Source organism: Patiria miniata, unplaced genomic scaffold (genome assembly GCF_015706575.1).
Source record: "Patiria miniata isolate m_02_andy unplaced genomic scaffold, ASM1570657v1 HiC_scaffold_29, whole genome shotgun sequence".
Lineage (NCBI taxonomy): Eukaryota > Metazoa > Echinodermata > Asteroidea > Valvatida > Asterinidae > Patiria > Patiria miniata.
In genome coordinates, this window is record NW_024037068.1 from 19,282,380 (window position 1) to 19,302,464 (window position 20,085).

General features: G+C 40.8%; 1 protein-coding gene across 1 annotated transcript; it reads right to left on the reverse strand.

Moving 5' to 3' along the window:
• Window positions 1-829: 829 nt before the first annotated feature.
• On the reverse strand, window positions 830-15,375 carry LOC119735391 (fibroblast growth factor receptor 3-like). Its single transcript, XM_038209088.1, has 14 exons — window positions 15,052-15,375; window positions 13,491-13,790; window positions 12,091-12,318; window positions 10,536-10,637; window positions 9,417-9,552; window positions 8,489-8,577; window positions 6,790-7,026; window positions 5,750-5,860; window positions 5,098-5,285; window positions 4,016-4,138; window positions 2,826-2,937; window positions 2,541-2,640; window positions 2,126-2,225; window positions 830-954 (listed from the first exon to the last, which is right to left on the reverse strand). Exons 1-14 carry the CDS (start codon window positions 15,161-15,163, stop codon window positions 877-879), a joined length of 2,016 nt encoding a protein of 671 aa, XP_038065016.1. The 5' UTR covers window positions 15,164-15,375; the 3' UTR covers window positions 830-876.
• Between the last annotated feature and the right edge of the window lie 4,710 nt (window positions 15,376-20,085).

Consider the following 20,085-nt stretch of genomic DNA (forward strand, 5'->3'; position numbering starts at 1 on the left):
GTTTTCGGGAAAGTGCGCGCACACACTGCGCATGCGTGCGCGCACTCTCCAAAAACGCGTCAATTTTCGTTTTCACGAACTGACACTCCCTAACGCTATTGCTTGCGCGCACTCTCCGAAAACACGCAATTTTTTGTTTTCACGAACCGACACCCTGTGCAGGGTCACTTCGTGGTAACAAAAAATACCAGAATTGACCAATTTCTTGAAAATTCATTAGTAAAATTTGCTTATTTTAGATGATTTCAGCAATTTTAACTTTGTTATTTTTAACTTAATGATACAAACTGCTAATATGTGCAAAAAAGAAATTTTAAATTAAAAAAAAAATTGTACACATGTGATACAGAGGGTGTCAGTTCGTGGTGTCGGTGACGAATTGTTTACTCTCTCAGTAACAAATAAACCCAGCCACACGTCCATGTGATCAAACAACATCACGTCATGAATATTCACGAAATGAATGCTTATTACAAAGCACATCAACCAACAATTTCGCGCCATAAAACCTTACGCATTTGCAGTACAAAACATCGGTAACATTCATATTGTCACAACTTGACAATTTTTGTTTATTATGTTATGGTTTAATTCATACAGGTTTCTTTTTTTTTCTTTTTTGAATTAGGTTTTTATTTTAAATTGCGCCGAGGCCTCTTTTTCATTGAAACTGTGCAATGCGATATGTTTGCGTTTTACTTAATTAACATTTGTTAACATGAGTCTTTTCATACATAAAACACATTCCAAATCTGTATTGACTCAAGTATATGCAACCTGTATTGACTCAAGTATATGCAATCTGTATTGACTCAAGTTGAAACCAGCTCCTTTTTTAATTCCCAGAATATTACACACATCCCTCAGTTTCTTGTTTCACAGTTTCTCGTTGTCTTCCAGGATACTTGGGACCTCGTAGATACCTTTGTCAATGTTTCCAACAGTTATGCACTCCTGTTTAAAGTAAATGCAAAATCAACAATTCTGAAATAATTAGACAAGTAGGCCGACGTGTTGGTTCTCGAAAAAACTCGTAAAGTTGTATTAAATTTAAAGCTATAGTCAATCATTTGCAGCTATCCAAAAAAGTAAATGACGTAATTATTGTTGAAAAACATACTTGGTTGAAAGATAGTAAGAAGACTAAACTCCCTGTGAAATTATTCTTTCTGGCATGCTGTCATTTTGAAGAAATAAACGAAAGGAGGCCTTTCCTACAGTGCTTCTTAAGACGCACCGTTGGAAATTTCCGTTAGTAGTTCGGTTTTTTTTATTCAGCGAAGCGCGCACAAGCGTTGACACGACGCACACGCGCGCGCGCCATCTATATTTCGTCGGATCAGTGCGCGACATCGCGTAGCTGCATTCAGCTCAGTAAGAACCATAGAGCTATATAAAATTACTAGAGCGCTAACTCGTCATTCTGCGCGCGGAGACGCTTTGAAGCCGTCCTGAGCGCAGACATTTTGAATTCACGTGCGTGTCTGTAGAACATAATGAAATTTGATGGATTGAATTTTGAAAGTGTACTCTACATGCAACGCGCAAGTAGACCATACGCAAACAACTTAAGCGCGTCATTGACGGTTCAAAGAAAACGTGACGGCAAAAAGCATCTGCAGCGAATACGCGCACGCGTTGCGCTGTTTGTGTAAAGCAAAATGATACGCTGGCTTGCTGGTCGTGCGTTTCGGTTTTGGGCGTATTGGCTTCGATAACGCACCGGTATGGCATACAAACGCAGATATGCAAAAAGCCGTACAAAATTTCTAGGTCTCCATAGGTTTGTGCACAAACATGGATGCGCCCAGCAGGCATTACTTTGTACACGAAGTTATCGCTCTAGTAATTTAATATAGCTCTATGGTAAGAACGTGTCTTGGACGCTGATTTCAGGCCCAATTCGAAACATGATTTAGCAACTTTTGATCTGCAATCGAGATCATAGAATGCTGTTTTTCTCGAAATATACAGCTGAAGCTGAGCTGAAACTTCATCAGGTTAGTTGCTCAGCACCCTTCTTTAGATTTGTAGCACGTTTGTTGCTTCAAACGAACAAAATGCACAAATTACAAATGATGGACTATACCTGTAAGATTTGCTAATATTTTTTTTAATCGTTTACCATTTCCTGACTGAGCAAAGCCTCCAGATTCTCGACAACATTTTGGAACGTTGGTCTTTCCTTCGGATTCTTATGCCAGCAACTACGCATGATGGAATATCTGAAACAAAATTAATTCTGGTAGATGAAAACAGGTGCATGCGAAATATACACTCTTGTCAAGTTTCTTAATCTACTACAAGTTAACAGAGGCGCCATGTTTGTTTTAATCAAAGTATCCAGTAGAGGGTGCCAGTCTATTTGACATCTTTCTGACCTTCATAATGATTTTACATGCCACCATGTTTAACTGTTAAGGCTTTTGTTATTTTGCAACTAATGCCTGACACTTGTTTGCACACAACGTGACTGGAATGGTTAATTTGTCATGATAATACTTACTACGTACAGTTACTACTTACTACTTAATACTTACAGTTGTTTCTTGCAGTTTGTTGGTCTGGACATGCGATAGCCTCTACTCAACTGGTTCAGCATTGCTTTGCTAGTCCTGATGTGTGGGTATGGCCGGGCACCTGTCAAGATTGTTAAAGGTAAATAACCAGCATTTTATAAAATATTTATCGGTGGGTATTATAACGTTTTTGTCATTTAACATTAACCGCTGAGAACTATTATTTAAATCAAACTGTACATATACTACGGTACCCTCAGCAAGTCTGATGAAAAACATAAATGGAGTTTCAATGAAATATCTTACCAAGTGTTGCGATCTCCCACATCAGAATCCCGAAAGACCATACGTCACTCTCTATTGTGTATACGTCATCAACTAAGGACTCCAGTGCCATCCAGCGAATGGGTAGTGGATTCTGTCGGGAAAATATTGGTCAAACTTTTTAAGGCGAGTGAATATGTCCCAGATCTGTTTTTTCCGTGTTAGTGAGTTTTGCCCTTCAATTTACATTTACTCCGAAGCAGAGTTTCGAGTCATTCAGGTCGAGTCCGAGTCACAAGGTTCGAGTCCGAGTCCGAGTTACTATAAAGGCTATTGCAAATATTTTTGCCCATTTTGTTCACAGCTTTCCTCTAATTTAATGAACTGCAAACTCATATATAACCATTATTAGGCAAATCACCATTGTCTGGAAAAGATAATCTGGTACCTTACACTTTCAAGCTTGCTTTTCGCAACATCAAGTGTGGACGCTAGGCGGGTACATGTTTCGATTCATTGATTCCCACAAGAATATATCGGAATAAGCCAGCAACATGCGCTTTTTATGTAGAGTATCTAGATGGTTTTTTTTCTGCCTCGCAAAAAAGGCAGCTACTGCGTACACCACCATATTTTCCTTAAATGGTTAAAGTTGTCAAAAAATTTCCTCAGATCGCACCACAGAGCATCTAGTATGAAAAAAAATTACGAATCCGGGGACCCACTTTTGTGTTTGTGGATCTGCCCTTGCATGCACCCCCCAAATATACCGCTTTCTTAGGAGAGGAAACCCTCAAAATAATTTGAAATTATATGGTTGACAAAACAAGAACTGATTCGTGGTAATTTTGGACGAGTCCCGAATCACGCAGGTCGAGTTCGAGTCCAAATCCGAGTCCGTAGGGTCGAGTCCGAATCCAAGTCATTGTGACTCGAGTCCGAGTCACTGTGACTCGAGTCCGAGTCATTGTGACTTGAGTTCGAGTCATTGTGACTCGAGTCCGAGTCCGAGTCCTTGTGGCTCGAGTCCGAGTCCGAGTCACGGAAAATAGGACCCGAGTCCGAGTCATGAGTCTTACAAGTCTGCCTGATGCAAAAGCAAAATGCATCATTTAAACGTAGTTTCCTCGTGTTGCTTTCATATGTATAAGTGGATATATTTTAAGAATATCAAGCCGACACCCGTGCAGGATATCCTATTGAACAGTATTCTACAGATACACATACAGTACCTTGGATTCTCGGTGGTAGACTCTAATATTCATGACGTCACGAGCGAGTCCAAAGTCAGATACCTTGCAGACCATGTCTTCACCAACCAGTACGTTACGGGCTGCCAGGTCACGGTGAATGCACTGCAATGAGTCGGCAAGATTTATAAATGGTGGATTGTTGGTGGTGGATTCTGGTCAGCTAGGGGCGACTTTTGACATTTAAAGTGAGAACAATAACAGAGGGGCTATTCTTGTTTGTTAATTGGTGTAATTTGACAGTCTGAAGTGTTTGAAGTGTTCAAGTAGGAGAAACTGCAAACCACACGTTGTGCATTTGGAATATGACATTCCGTCGGATGTCATTCAAGATACAAATAGAGCGATTTTTTTTTCTCACGGAATTCAGCAGGCTTGCGTATTGTTAAGCGAATGAGGGCGCGATATTTTTGGGATGCAGTCAGCGTTCATTTAAGTTCAGTGATAGAAATTTCATATGTCGCGAGAAAAAAAATTGTATTTAATTTTAAATAGTTTAAGAATGGTTATGGACTTAATTTGAAACTCATATTTCTACCATCAGTATCCCAAAAGTGTTTTCGTTAAAGCGCCCTCACTCGCTCAAAATGTGCTACATGTATATGGTATATATCTTCACCGACACCACGAACTGACACCCTCTGCATCACATGTGCACATATAAGCAGTTTGTATCATGAAGTTTACCATGACGAAGCTAAAATTGCTGAAATCATCTAAAATAAGCAAATTTTACTAGTGAATTTTCAAGAAATTGGTCAATTCTGGCATTTTTTGTTACCACGAAGTGACCCTGCACAGGGTGTCGGTTCGTGAAAACCAAAATTTACGTGTTTTTACAGATTTTCATAATATAACGTTCATAATTGAGTAGTTTAAGCACTTTCAAGTTAAGTGATACCAAAACCTCTAAGATAGATGGAATATTTTACTGAGTTAATTCGTGTCAAACCTTTAAAAGCGTTTTTCTCCGATTTGTATTTCTTCAACGCTGATCACTGGGTGTCAGTTCATGGTGTGGGTAACGATATTTACCCCCTAAAGTCTAGCATAGAGACTCCTACCTTTTGCGAGGCCAAGAATGCCATTCCATTGGCTACGTCCCTGGCGAATTTGACCAAGGTCAACGAGAGTGATTGACTCGGACCAGAAATGTTGGCATAGCCGGTCCCAGGATCCGTGACTCTGTATCCCATCAGGACTTTCTTGAGGTCGCCCTTACTCAGGTACTCCACGATGAGATAGATGGGATCTTTAATGAATTGAACTTTTAAAGTTACTACCAGTCATACATATCCAAATGGCTGACCAATCCCAGGAGATGAGCCTTTAGAAATTTTTTTAACAATGTTTGCTTTTTGTATTCATTGGAGAATGAGGATCTCAGCCCTTCATTTTGTGTTTAACATTTAAATATATATACATTTTTTCCATTGAGTAATAATGATGGCTGTTTTGACTCATTCAGGTGAGTGTAGTCAAAATTACCTTTATCTACATACCAGTATATTGCGCAAAAAACACGTTCTTATAAATATGAAGGGAATATCTGCAAATAGAAAACAAAATAATCCCTTCAGAATAATACAGTATGCTTTTAATAAAACAAGAAAATGCTCGTTATTAGCTATTCCAAGAGTAACGCCCAGATTTGTTGTCCGTACACCGTTATACGGAACAAAAGAAACACAAATTGTCTATTGCACGGAGTCCTACCTGTCTCTATGCAATAGCCGAGTAATCTGACGACGTTTGGGTGAGAACCAATCTTTTTCATGACGTGCAACTCCTCCAGCATCTCAAGCTTCGCCTGTCGGTCGGCGCCCTCTATTGGTACGAAAGGAATTCACTCGTATAAAAATAAATGTTCATGTTACTCGACATTGACGTAGGTTCCAATCGTCTAAAGAAACCTTTTATTTTGTCAGAAGAATCACTTATTTAATTAGCTTTGCAAATCATTGTTCATAAATTTCGGGAAATTACTAAATACTCATTTGACTTTTTGAGATCACAAAAAGAGGGGTAACTGGGTTCATGCAAAAATGCCAGCTAGTGGACAAAACAACACATCTACCCAAACGGAATAGCGCCCTCCTGTTGTGGCTGCCATAGGCCTTTCTTTGTTTTTAAACATTGGCGCCATTTTGTAAGGGCTGCCGTATGCACATAAATTGAAGCCGTGGTTGGCAACATATTTTTTCAAAAAAAAGTCCTCATAAAGCCATCAACACATAGTAAAAAGGCATATGTGGGAATTATTTTGTAGTTTTATTGAAATGTTGTATTTTCAGGTATCAAATAGTATTTTGGTGATTTGTAATAAATCTTCTTCATTTTTGCAGTGTTGGACCTTCCATAGTTTTGCAGGCCGTGATTGGCAAAAATGCAGTTTGCCAACCAAGCGCAGAAAGGTCTATACTAGTCTGTAGTTTGGTCATTGCATGGGGGTCCGCTCATAAGTCCGACGCCTCATAGGTCCGACGCCTCATAAGTCCGACGCCTGGTAGGTCCGACGCCTCGTAGGTCCGACGCCTCGTTTTTTTTCCGTTGTCGGACTTATGAGGCGTCGGACTTCCGAGGCGTCGGACCTATGAGGTGGAATAAATAAATTTTATGCCTCATAAGTCCGACGCCTCATAAGTCCGAAATTTCGGACTTATGAGGCGTCGGACGTATGAGGCGTCGGACTTATGACACGGCCCCATTGCATGCACCGCTCACACCCGCGACTATTCTAATACCACTGAGTTTACCTTTGATTGTTTTTATTGCAACTTTGGTTCTTTTGCCAGCTTCCTTGATCCCGAGTGCGGTGCCCAGCAGCACTCTCCCAAAGGCACCTCGACCAATCTCTTTCTCGATTTTTACGAGTTTTCGTGGGAACGAGAGATTGGGGCCTACGTTGCGGTAGACAGCATGCGCAGTTTGGATCTCGTGTCCAGGGGGGTTTTCATTCGCAGTCGATGTTGGCAAAATACCCAAAGACACATCTGTTTGAAAATCAAGAGTGATGTTCAAATAAAATTGTGGATAGATATTTCTTTTCCATTTTTGTTTTGGTAATCAGACAACAAAGTTTCAATCAACTCAATGTCATGTCAATCACATATGTCAATCAGAAGTGATCGTAAGACATCATTAGTCATTATATGCATGGTGGGCGATTGCTCTCTCCCCCTGGAAAAGCAAAAACAAAACAAGAGGAGAAAAGGAAAGGAGAAGAGTCAAAGCGGTGTGAATTTGCTATTCATTTGATACACATTTAACAATATGGCGTCTGCAGGGGTGTCAACGGGGTGGGCGGGCAAATGTCCCCCGCTCACCCTAAAAAAATTGATCAGTTGAAAATATGCCAGAGAAAGAATACAACGATTTAGAGGTGGGGAACATTCGCTTCCCCCCCAAAAAAAAAAAAATCCTGGCAACGCCCATGATTGTACATTAGTCAATAACAAGACAACTACATTGTAAAAACACGGGATGCAATATTCATCAATCAGTCATGTTAGGTCTAAAGTAAAGTTCAATTACAATTCAATCAACAAGTCATCACAATTCAAGTGCCAGTCATATTTCAAGTTGAAGGAAATCGTTTTTACAATGAACTGAAATATGCGTTACTTGTGGTCCAACGCGTGAATTGGCATGTCAGTGATTTAATCTCATGGTTACCTGTGACAGATGTGTGATTGTCTATGATTGCTTTGCGAGTGAATTGTAATTTACATGCGAATTCCTTGTGATTTATTTCTTTTCGACTTGTGACTGATCTCCAGATGACCAGTGTTTCACTGGCTATTAATTCATGACAAAGTCATGACTGACTTTTGATTGAATTGTGGTTAACTTCGGCTAGACTCAAACTCTGGCAATGGAAGTTGGAGTTTTTACATAGTCCATGGTTAACATCTCTTGGATGCCCACTTTACACGAACGACGATTTACTGAATCTCGGACAACTACCCTTCGAGCTTCAACATGTCCAAGCCCAAAAATTTTACGCGGTGGAACCACCATGAGAATTTTATCACATTTCGTGTTTCTAGGTCGATAACCCTGGCATGCCTGTACATACACAAGATATAGGTCATGCACATTGCAAGGAATTGTTTACAATCTGTCTGGGCTCTTGGCGGCACGAGTGGTTGACACAAAGGGATCAGCGGCACTTGAGAGTTGGCCACTAAGATCTCCAATTACTGCACAAAGGCATTATTTTTTAGCCGCCATCTTGGCTTCTGTCTTTCAATACTCCTTACTCCGGAGTGGCTAGGGTCTGGCCGATGGGAGTCTACAGGCTCGTGGTGTATGGTAGGGGTGAGGATTACATGGAAGCCTGGCCTTATTGGCCCATTGAAAAAAAATATGACCATATTTGGAAAACAATGAGATTTGTTTCACTGCGCCACTGCTCGAAGGGTTAAAAACACATCACCTTTCCGTTTGACTCACCTGGAAGTTGTTCATCTCTCTGTATTGTACAAACTTGTTCCTGTGTTTCCGAACGCAGAGATTGCGAAAGATGGCTTGGTGGCGTGTGACTGAAAAAGAAGAGCAGAAGTAAAATGTATCTTTGTACAACCTCATTTTTGCCAATATGCAAACAGATTTCTTAAAACATCCCGGGAATGTTAAAGGAAACATAACATAGGATCAGGAATAGAATTTTATGACTTGAACACATTTGAAACAGCTTTTTTGCCATGTAACTATGACTTTCCACCTCCTTTGTAGGGAATATAAGAGAGAAATTTTAACATTTTAGTTTTTATGCTAATGAAATTGTTCAAATTTATGATCAAAATTACGTCATTCAAGGCACAACAGAAGTGTCTTTATAGGGTTGTGAACATCAAAATTTTCTTCATTTTCCTGGAGCAAGTTCCCCTTTTTATTTGTTTATCATGTTAAGCAGCTTGTTTGGATAGTAGTAGTCGCCTCTTTTTCTTCGAACTTTTTTGTGGGTAATTTTGAAGATCTATTTTTTGGAGTGTTCATATGCACTTTTTACAAGGAGAACCTTGTGTGACAAAAGCAAAATAGCGCCCTCTTACATGTATTGATGAAAGGATTTGCTAATAATTGAAAACCCACCACTTTCTTGTCACTTCCAATGAAAACAAGTATTACATTCTTGTACGTATTGTTGCAACACATAATAATGTGCATGAAAACTAAATGAGCTCAATTTCCACTGCATGTTTCCTTTAAGATTAAACGAAAGTCTTGTTGTTCGTCTAGAAAATATTCTGTGTTCTGCATCTGATACTGATCATAATCGAGTTGTTGAGCAACTATTGTTGGCCAAACTAGTACACTGAGAACTGTTTTCTGTCGATGTAAAGGAAACTTATCTCTGGGCGATGACTCTGTCTCTTACCTTTCATTACTAACCAGGTGGTTGTACACTCCTTTTTTAAGCCGCCTAATACAAACTATCAATAGTGCAAGAGCTGCCGATACAACGATGAAGCCCGCCACCAACGGTCCCACTACGACTCCAACATCCAACGGCTCTGCACGGAATCAAAAGCCAGCGTCACTCATTCATAACCTTTTTCAATATATCTATTGAATCGTTGTTCTATATTTAATACTATTCAATTTGGTCCACCCTTATTGCTGGCGCCATTGACTTTATTTGTGGTTTCAGAATCGTTATGAACCTTTTCATGCCTAAACAATGAGGACATATTTACGGGTTTTCCCACATGTTACGGAATGTATTGTTCAAAATACATGTTTACTCTGCCGGTGTTATAATGGAAATCCGACTCCTATGAAAATCTGACCCCTTTTCCCTATTATTGGTTAGGCCTAATCCCTTACGCGTGACAAGTCACTCTCCTATACATAGTCCTATAAATAGGATGGCATCTTACTAACGCATGCGCAATACTACAAATTAATGACTCCATATCCACGCTACACCGGAGTCTCCGGTTTTCCAATATCCTGTAACCGAACATCAGGGTGACCACAAGGTCATGCCCAAATTCTGCTAAATGCACTCCGAAAATCTGTCAGATTGATCAAAAATCTGCCAATTTCCCGTAAATTACTCAAAATACACTATTAAACACTTGAAATCACATGCAGATGTTGTGATATTGCCTTAATTAAGGTTCAATTTACATTATAAACAGTTTTTATTCATATAAAGGTGTTATGAAATTACGTACAATTCAGTCAAAACGAGGTTGCGTCGTCATGACGAAATCTGATTCCCAGTGAACCTCAGCACATATACAAGACAACCTGTCCTTTTTCTGTTAAGTAACCATTTTTGCAGAATTCTGCCAGAAATCTGCCATAAAAATCCATTCTGTCAAATTTTCTGTTTAAACTCATTTTTGAACAAAAATTCTGTCAAAGTTAGCCGAAAATCGGCTAAAACGGTCACCATGCCGAACATGGCTATACGGGACTAAGGTTTGGAACCCAACCCCCGTTGCGTGAGAAGTGTACATTATGGCGGAGACAACAGGCACTGACTTACCGTTGCTTCTAAATGCCCCCTCGGTCACCACATCAGCTGTTATCGTGGGCCTAGTACTAGTAGGCTTCGTATTTCCAACGGAAGGCACTACTGTCGTTGGTTCTGCATAGTAAGAGGATAATTGTGATTTGTGTAGGATTAAGGAAGTAGGATAATATTCCATGCCCATTGTTGTCTCCTGTTGCAGGTTTGCAAAATTTCTTTCTGTGCACCGGGTACTTTTCTCTTAACCTCCTAAAGTTGGATAAAGCGCATGACTGGCACAAGTCTATTTATGTGTATTTATGTGGACACAACTATCATTTGTAAGGTATGCAACGTACATCATTATGTGTTCAGCCTCCCAAAAGGAACTGACGATGTTAATAAATAAATCACTCCGTGTTTAAGCCTTTATTTTATTTCTTCAACGGTTGTTTTCTTGTCAGTAATACCACACTAAGGTATAGCAGTATTAGCTTTGGCACATGTGTCGGACGTCTTCGTGACCCGAACTTCGTCATTGCTCGGGAACCGAATTGGCTTAACCTGGAGCGCGCACCTTTAATGTTTACTATCCAATGACTGTATGGAATGTGGTTACTACACAATGTAATTTGAGCCACCCGACCCTCACAACCAGCCCATTCACCCCTGATTAACCTCTGGCATGTCTGGAGTATCTCTCAGGCCCCAAACAGCCGTTAAAACCACAGACATAACCCCATTTGACATTCCATTTTGGTCACAGGGGTGATCGAATAATCCCAATGTATATAGTGCATTTGTACACAAGCCTATGTAAATGTGCACAAGCACACAGGGTTTTGCCGCCAATTTTCAACCCCTCCAGTAGGATCACAAGACTGACACCCCCTCTGAAGGAGGTACTATGGTCCATACTACGATCTGGTGAGAGATGGCCCCGGGTGTGTTTACCACGTGGCCAGGACAATATAAAACATAAAAATGTGAAGCAACGATCTTCCATTCTAAAACCGGGTAAGGAATGCGCAACATTTGCTTTTGCTGCAATTTTCAGAAATAAATGGATTTGGAGGATAAGTATGCTATAGAAAATATTGTGAAACTGACTTGTTTCACGTTTTGGGCTTGTAGATGCTGGAAAAACCAAGAAAACCTATCATGTTCTTGTAGTCTGGTTCCCTGACCCCACTTAAGATGAAACGGAGCAATTAATACACTTTGGGGAATTGTAAGGTCGGAGAATCAGTCTAGCAGGCTTGTACCCCTTCACAGGTGTGTAATCAATTGCAAAGAAAAGTCAGAATAACTAAATATGAAAAATTAGGAACAGTTTTTGAAAAAGGCCAGTTTTCTCCAACGCTGGTCGGCCGACCAGCGTTGGAAAAATACACTTTTTCTTCAAAATGTCAGCACACCAGAAGCCACGATTTTAAAGGATGTTTTAGACTATCAGTCCCTAACAATTCAGTGGGGTATTTCGTGATAATTTGATCATTTTGTTTTTTGATGTTTGTAAATGTTGTATCTTCCCTTTAACAATACAGAGACATTTTATGAAACAGCTTTTGAATCAGTTAACTTTACCAACCTTCGCAGGTGGGTACCGAGTCACTCCAAGTGACGTTGTTGTAGCCAGTCTCAATGCATTCAATGCTGGATGCTCCATGGAGGGTATATCCGGGGTCACAGGAGAAATCTACACGAGTCCCGAAGAACTTGAAGTTGTTGAGATTAAAGGACAGTGAACGCGGGTTGGTGATGTCGTTGGCTCCGTTGGTGGGTGGTCCTATGTCATTACTACACACTCCTTGCAATACTGTTATTAAAGATATGTTTTCATTGGTCAATAAAATGGCATAATTACATTGGAATACATTTCTGAAAATGATTCTTCAGTCAGTTTGAAACACTTCAGACTGACCATTAAGACACTGAACATTCAGAACATCACAATTACAATTCACAAGTTGCAATTCCCTTTTTGTTAGTCTTACGTATTGTTAGCCCAATCGGGCTACATTGCAATATAAACAAATGAATATATTGGAAAGCGCATTTAAAAGTACAATATAAACGTCCACACAAGCATCCTTTAAACATTTGCCGTTTTCGTGTTATTCTTGCGGGAACAAATTTCGGGGGTCAAATTGTTGACTCTTTAAAAAATGGAGATTGGTCGTCCAAGTCAGGTTTTGAGTCGGGTTTCCGTAGCGGTTCTTATACCGTTGTGGCGTGGGTTCGCTTCCTGCCTGGCCCAATATGTGGATTGGGTTGTCTGTCCTACCAGAGTAGTAAGTTTTCCAATTATTTAAGGGTTTTAATGCCATATCAAAATCTATTCACATTGTCTTCCCTCACTGGACCCATGGGAGATCAATGGGTTCCACTTAATGAGATACCCGAGAAATAAATAAATAAGTAATACATCAATAAGTCGTGATTCCCTTGCACGTGTCCCACCAGTGCATCTCATGCCGCGGACGTGAAGGAAACAACTTGTTAACACATCCTTGACACGACACGTACTGTACATTGAATCGTCTGACATCAGGAACAAATTAAAGAAGCTGGGGCAACGTCCAAGATAGCTACTTATTCACGGTTAGAAATGCGTATGTGTTTGCCACAAAATTCTCATCACGTCAGAAGTAAAAAACCTGGGTTTTTTTGTCTTTCCTTAGGAACAGTGCTACATTAGGTTAGTCGCGTTTCAATCAGGCCTTTGAAATAGGATAAGACTTAGTAATCATGAAGCATGACATGTCGACGATATCAGGACGAAGTGCCCCTTTACGTCTTGCTATTTTTAGACATCTTTAAGAATCATAACGCTAATATTTTATTGCCTGAGGCCTTTTGTCTTTGTATGGAAAATCATGAACTTCTCAGCGCCCATCCCACCCCCTTGTGGAATAAACAACAATCATTGACCTGCCACTGGTAATGTATAATAACAGCGCATGTTTAAATGTATTATTGAAGCCTTACTTTCGTATATTGAGATCCGCCTGATGCCTCCACAGATCTGGTTGTTGTTTCCTCTGCACCGATCGTGACACTGAGATCCATCCACTTTGCCTAGTCTGTCGTAGTCTTCGTTATTTCCACAGAAGCATTCATCTCCGACTTGGAGACCTGCGTACCTGTAGCTCGATGCGCGCCTATCTAGGCAATGCTGAAAGCACCACTCCACAGATTGAGAGTTGCTCCGTACAGGTCCGAAAGGTAGAACACGAGCACATGTGAGAAGACCTTCACAGTCTCTGTAGCATCCCAAATGACCAGGGGCTGTAATCAAAACGTGGTGAGATCAGATTTATATAAACCTTACAAAAATGCATAAGTAATAATTGTAATGCATATTTATAAAGCGCACGTTTCCACCCTTATTGGTGCTCAAGAAGCTACATCACAACGCTGCTCATTGGGCCAACGAATCATTCCAAAAACCATCTCAGCTCCTTGAGGAGTATACAGCTGGATGCTGCCAATTTAGTGCATAGCAGCTAAAATCAACCAGAATAACCATCTCTGCCCTCACAGGTACCCATTTACTCCTGGGTGGAGACAAGCAATGAGTGACAAAGTGCCTTGCCCAAGGGCACATGCACCATGACCCCGCCAGGACTCAAACCCACAACCTGTAGAATGACCCGCAAATGCTAAAAAGCAAAAAAATTTCCCATATGTTAGATTTTTGAACAAAATGAGGTCAACATGTGCAGGGCCCTCACCCGTTTTTTAACCATTACAAATAAAATCGATACATTTTTCCACATATAAGGGAAGTATAAACCCCGATGGTGCTTTTGTGGACGAAAATCGGTAAGTGAAATACGATAACAATCACTGTCCTTGCTGTTGCTCTGTTTTCCCCCAATAATTCTGGAAAAGACATAGAGCAACTTAAATAGCTCGAATTAGTTTTTGCCCTTCACCGACGTTAAAACACTGTATGCTCAGTGTGTTACCTCCCGAATGAAAGTTGGAAAAATCATTCGGGTGGGACTCGAACCCACAGCCTCCTGCTTTCTAGTGCAGATGTCTTACCACTCGACCACCGAGCTAAAGTCATTTTTCCAACTTTCGTTAGTGAGGTAACACACTAAGTATACAGTGTTTAAACGACGGTGAAGGGCAAAACTTAATTTGATTTATATCCCCCGGCGCAAAAATCTATCTTGTAATATCTTAAATAACGATAAAAATAAATAATGATTCGCAAATCTGGACGCGTGCCATTGAAATGGAAACATAGTAAGTGCATTGTTGAGGTACGAACTCAGGGTTATGCCTGTTGTCTTGTTGATTTTATGAGTCACTCCTGAGAGAAATTTTGTTTTCATTGAACAATGCGACCAAATACAAACGTTCGGGTTGCACTTATCCTCATTACGCTCCCTTTAATCACAAGACTTCCTCAAACATGAAGTCACTGACTGTTATTTTTCTGTATTAATTATAAAAGTCTCATTATGAAAAACTGAACAATTAACAATAAATGTGATCATAGATCAGCACGATCTCCAGAAAGAAATTGATGACTTACCATTCTGTGACAAGACTACTCCAGTTTGACAAGCTGTTGCGAACAGAGTGAATAATAACAGATGCTCGGAGACACATCCATCACTCCTACGTTTATACTTTTGAAGAAACATGACCAATGACGTCCCTGAAAATTACCCTAGTCCTAGTCCTAATTCATGTGCTGCAATTGTATTTGAGAATTAACGTTGATTCCTTCGCTAAAACTGTGTCAAACACCTGTCGCAGTGAGAGGCTGTTGAGTAATACTGTTTGGTTCTGGGTAGATTATTTTTCACTTGCTCAGAGGCGAGAACCAAAAGTGAAAGTAGCAGTTTGGCGGAAACTCCTTTTTTTGGGGCTTCTGACGACAACATCATGGGTCACGTGGCGTCACCTTAAAGATGCCTATTGTAGAGTCCCATATATAGAGAACCGTCCGTAGAATGGGTTCAAACTTGGTATTGTAAGTAGATCGGGATGTGTTATAAATAAACACTTAGATCACGTCATGATGGCGTCATCGTGTGATTCGTTATGGCATTTTAAGTTTTTAAGCCCTTAAGCCATATCTCATTAGCGGAACATGCTAATTTTAAGATTCTTTCGTTAATAGGTTTATTGGGTCATATAAATTTGACGTCTTGTTGGGGCATCATAAACGCGATTATTTAATGGCTTGAAGTATTTGCTCATTTGTGTGTGTATTTGTTTTGTTGGGGGGGGAATACCAGGATATAAAATCATCAGATAAAGTAATTCATTCTTAACTTTAAGTAAAGACTTTTTCTTGTGAAAGTCATGGTAGAATCTTTTTACGGACAGTGTTTTATAGAAGTGATTATGTTTCTAAACAGATTGAAAAAAAGGTGCATTTGTTATTCCCCAAAATGCCCTTGTCTTTCATCGCTGCTTATGTGTCTAGTGCTTTCTCAAAACATTATAAAATGATCATTTCCAAATAACTACCGGTAATTTTAAGAAGTTGAAGTGTCCCCTTAATTCAAGGAAGTAAACGAATGGCCAACCTATCAGGTTTATTGCACTCACAACATTGTTGAAAAAAAGGAAAGGCAGTTAAACATATTGTTCAATAGTCATCATGTGATAGAAAGCGTAATGTTAAAAATACTGCTCACATCACCGCCACATCCTGTGCGCGTTTCCTTTAGGTTTGAAATTACATGTCAACATTACACAGCAGAAATAGAGTTAAACAGATAACTTTATTTTGAGAAACAGATTTTTTTTTTTAAATTCGACCGTGTCTTTAAATGCAATGCACATTACATCTTAATGTATTTCGAAATATCGAACATGTAATTTTACTAGTACCCGAATGCATTTTCAAACCCGAATGAAGTTTTACATTTGCACTACTGCACGCTGTAGTACTTTCCCGAACAATTTATTGGGTTAAGTTTGTAAAATACCATTCGGTTTTGAGAAACACATCAAAATCGTAGAGATGTGTTCGGTTTGCACAAAGGCATTCATTTTTGAAAAATGCTGTCGGGAGATGAAATACATGTTCCTGTTTCGAAAAACATCTTGAATTCAAATGCATTATATTTCAATACGTTTTATGTTCCAATTTGTACGACTCTTACTCTGCTTTCATAAACTCTCACTTTATTCCTCGGGGCCCGAACACCTAACAATATTTCCTTTGTATTATGACGAGCGAACAAGTGGTAGGCTAGGTGCTGGCGCACTATGAATTGGGGAGGCCCTCCCCATGCATGCCGAGTCCTCTGTTAGCCATATACGGGTAGGCAGCCCGCTGGCTTCGCTGAAGAACCAGTTTCCTGTCTCAAGTCAAGCTGGACGCCTATATACACTTCAATGCAAAGTACAGCTATTTTAGGTCACAATTTCACAGAAATGCGAGCTCTCAGTCCTCTGCACGGCTTCAAACCTTCTATTTGTTTTAAATGCTCAAATTCACGGCCCTCAAAATGCTCTAATACCTGAAAATTTGTGGGCACACATATATTGTATTGAGATTTGGCCGCGTACCCCCTCGGCGGCAAAGAAAGTACAGTTGGGGGTGACCGACCGACGCCATCTTGCCTGACTGCAATTTTGCCGTACTACTGCGTGTACATAGTACAAATGCCCTTGTGTACGTGCCTCACGCACAAGGAACGGTGCGCGTCAACCAACTAAATGTCCCACCGTTGTTGGCGCACGAAGCCCATATAATAGAGCTATATACTTTAGCGCTAACTGGCGTGTACACAGTCATGCCTGCTGGGCGCATCCATATGTTTGTGCACAAACATATGGAAAACTCAAAATCGTTTTCGTATTTTGTCATGTTTTTGCATCTGCGTTTGTATTCCGTACCGGTGCGTCATCGAAGCCGATACGCCCGAAACTGAAACGCACGAGCAGCAAATGGGCATGTCATTTCGCTATGCACAAACAGTGCAACGCGTGCGTGTATCCGCTAGCTGCAGATGCTTTTTGAACCGTCATGACGCGCTTAAGTTGTCTTGTGTGTGTTTTACTTGCGCGTTGCATTTAGAGTACATTTTCAAATTCAATCCATCTATTTCGATTGTGTTCTATCAACACGCAGCTCTATGACCTATACACATATCCGGACCACTGGGGTTACTCTGCATGCAATGCCGGTGTAGTATGAATTTAGGTTTTAGTGAAATACGGACTCATTGGTGGTATTGCGCATGCTCATGCATAGATAATTAGGAGAGGGACCGGTCACGTGAGATGATTTAACCAATAAAAGGAAAAAAGAGTCCGATTTTCATACGAGTCCGATTTTCATATGACACCGTACATGCACTATCGGGGATTGGGATGGGGATTCCCGGCTAGCTCCAGGTTTGCAGATGTCACATGAATAGCGGGGAATCCCCGAAATTCTTTTGCGTTTTCTTTCAGCTGCGGGAATCGTCAGTAAACAAGCCTTTTTTGACCTCTCGATCCTGGGGTTATTTCCGTATTGGGTGTCAGTATTTCTGGCATGAAAATTAAAGAGAGTGTTTTCAAATAACATGTCACAAGGCAGTGTTGGAGTACTTGTACTCGTACTCGTACTCGAATACAGCTCGAGTACACCAAAGTTCTCGGCCCGAACTATCGACTATGCTCGAAATTATTTGGACTCTGCCCGTACTCGATTCTTTGCACTCGAATTTGGGCACGGACTCGTTGGTTCGGACTCGGTACTCGGTCCCAGTATAGTACTCGGGAGTGCAAATCGAGTACATTTCATTTTGTCGATTCCATTGCAAGCTAGAACTCACGTCGTTACCAGTTAGATCATTATGGGGATTTTTTCCAACTTAGGATTTTGCTCGGGAAAAATTCCGAAATGGTCTCACTGGTAACCCTGTAGCGCCGATCGAACATAAGAAGCAAGGACTTGGCTAGCTCCAGATTCACGAATCCTCAGTGCTACAAAAAGCGCATGTATTTTCCGTTACCTAGGGAAATCTTGGGTATTTTACACAAATCATTTGTACATGCTCGGAACGCCTTGGCTTTTCCGTACGTGTCATCTGTATCTGTACTCCTTTACATGTACGTCATTCTAGCTATATGGTCACTTTTGTGACTGCACGCCAAATGTGTGAACTGTGTTGTTGTTTTTTCCCCAAAATAGTATATTGTCGGTATGGTTAAACCATTAAAGAACGGTGTCGTTCCATTCACCCAAAGAAGTTGTTGGTGTTTCCATTTGGTAAAAAAAAAATGGATTGCTTGCTGTGTTAGTTTTATTTAATTAAATTTAATCAAGTTTTATTTTCCTGTATTTATTCTCTTGCTTATTTTTTTGGTCCTTTTTGGAATTGTACTCGGTCTCGTACTCGGACTCGGACTTCTAGTTACTCGGACTCGGCTCAGTACTCGGCCTTGAACTCGGCCTCTAAAGTACTCGGTGTATTCTGTACTCGGATTGAGGACTCGACTCTAATATTGCCACATTATGGTAATGAATTATCTTCTTTTGTAATTTAGCATTTTCACAAGTTGTGACCCCAATGTATCACATAACTGTCTACTGACTACCAGATTTTAAACTTCCAAGTTGAAATGACAATTAATGTATCTCCTGAGGTTACTCATCTATGTTCCGACACACCTATGTTCCGACACCCATTATGTTCCGAGACTCTGTTCCGACACCCGTATGTTTCGACACGGCTATGTGTTCCGACACCCTGTTGTTCCGACAACCCGTACAACAGATTCCTAACCCTAATCCTATAACCCTAACCCTAACCCTCTTTTCCTAAAGCTAACCCTAACCATCGCCGAAAGTAACACAATATTATGTGCTGGCTGACGGAACATGGGGATGTCGGAACATAAGTTGAGTAGTCGGAAGGTAGGGGTGTCGGAAGATAGGCGTGTCGGAAGATAGGGGTGTCAGAACTTAGGTTGAGTTGTCGGAACATTTGGCCGTCGGAACATAAGGGTGTCGGAACATAGAGCAGTCACCACTAAAATCAACCACCCTCACAGGTACCCATTTACTCCTGGGTGGAGAGAAGCAATGAGTGACAAAGTGCCTTGCCCAAGGGCACACGCACATGGTCCATAACCCACGGCTTGCCTAGGGCCCACGTAACATAGCCGCAGGCTAAACTCGAACCCACAACCTGCAGAATTGCCTGCAGACCACGCATTCAATGAACCAGACCGCAAGGCCACAGCACTACCAAAAATGTACTCCTTGCAGGCGCGGTTCTACGGGGGGGGGGGGGGGGGGGGGCTAGGGTGGGCTTTAGCCCCCCCCCCCCCCCCCCCCCATTGAGTCTAGCCCCTTAAAAATAAATTCCGTAAAAAGAAATTGCATTAGCAAAAAGAAGGATTGTGATGTACATGCGAACGGTCTCCCCCTAAAGAAATAGTCGTGACAAGGGTTTATTTGTAGTTAATATAGTGTGAATGATTTTAGGATTTTATCGGCGCTCCACATTGAAAATATGGCATGGCATGAGCTAAACCATATCAGGATCATTTATCACACCTGCCCAAACTTCTGAATCTGGGATCTACACTAGACAGTTTTTTGTAATGT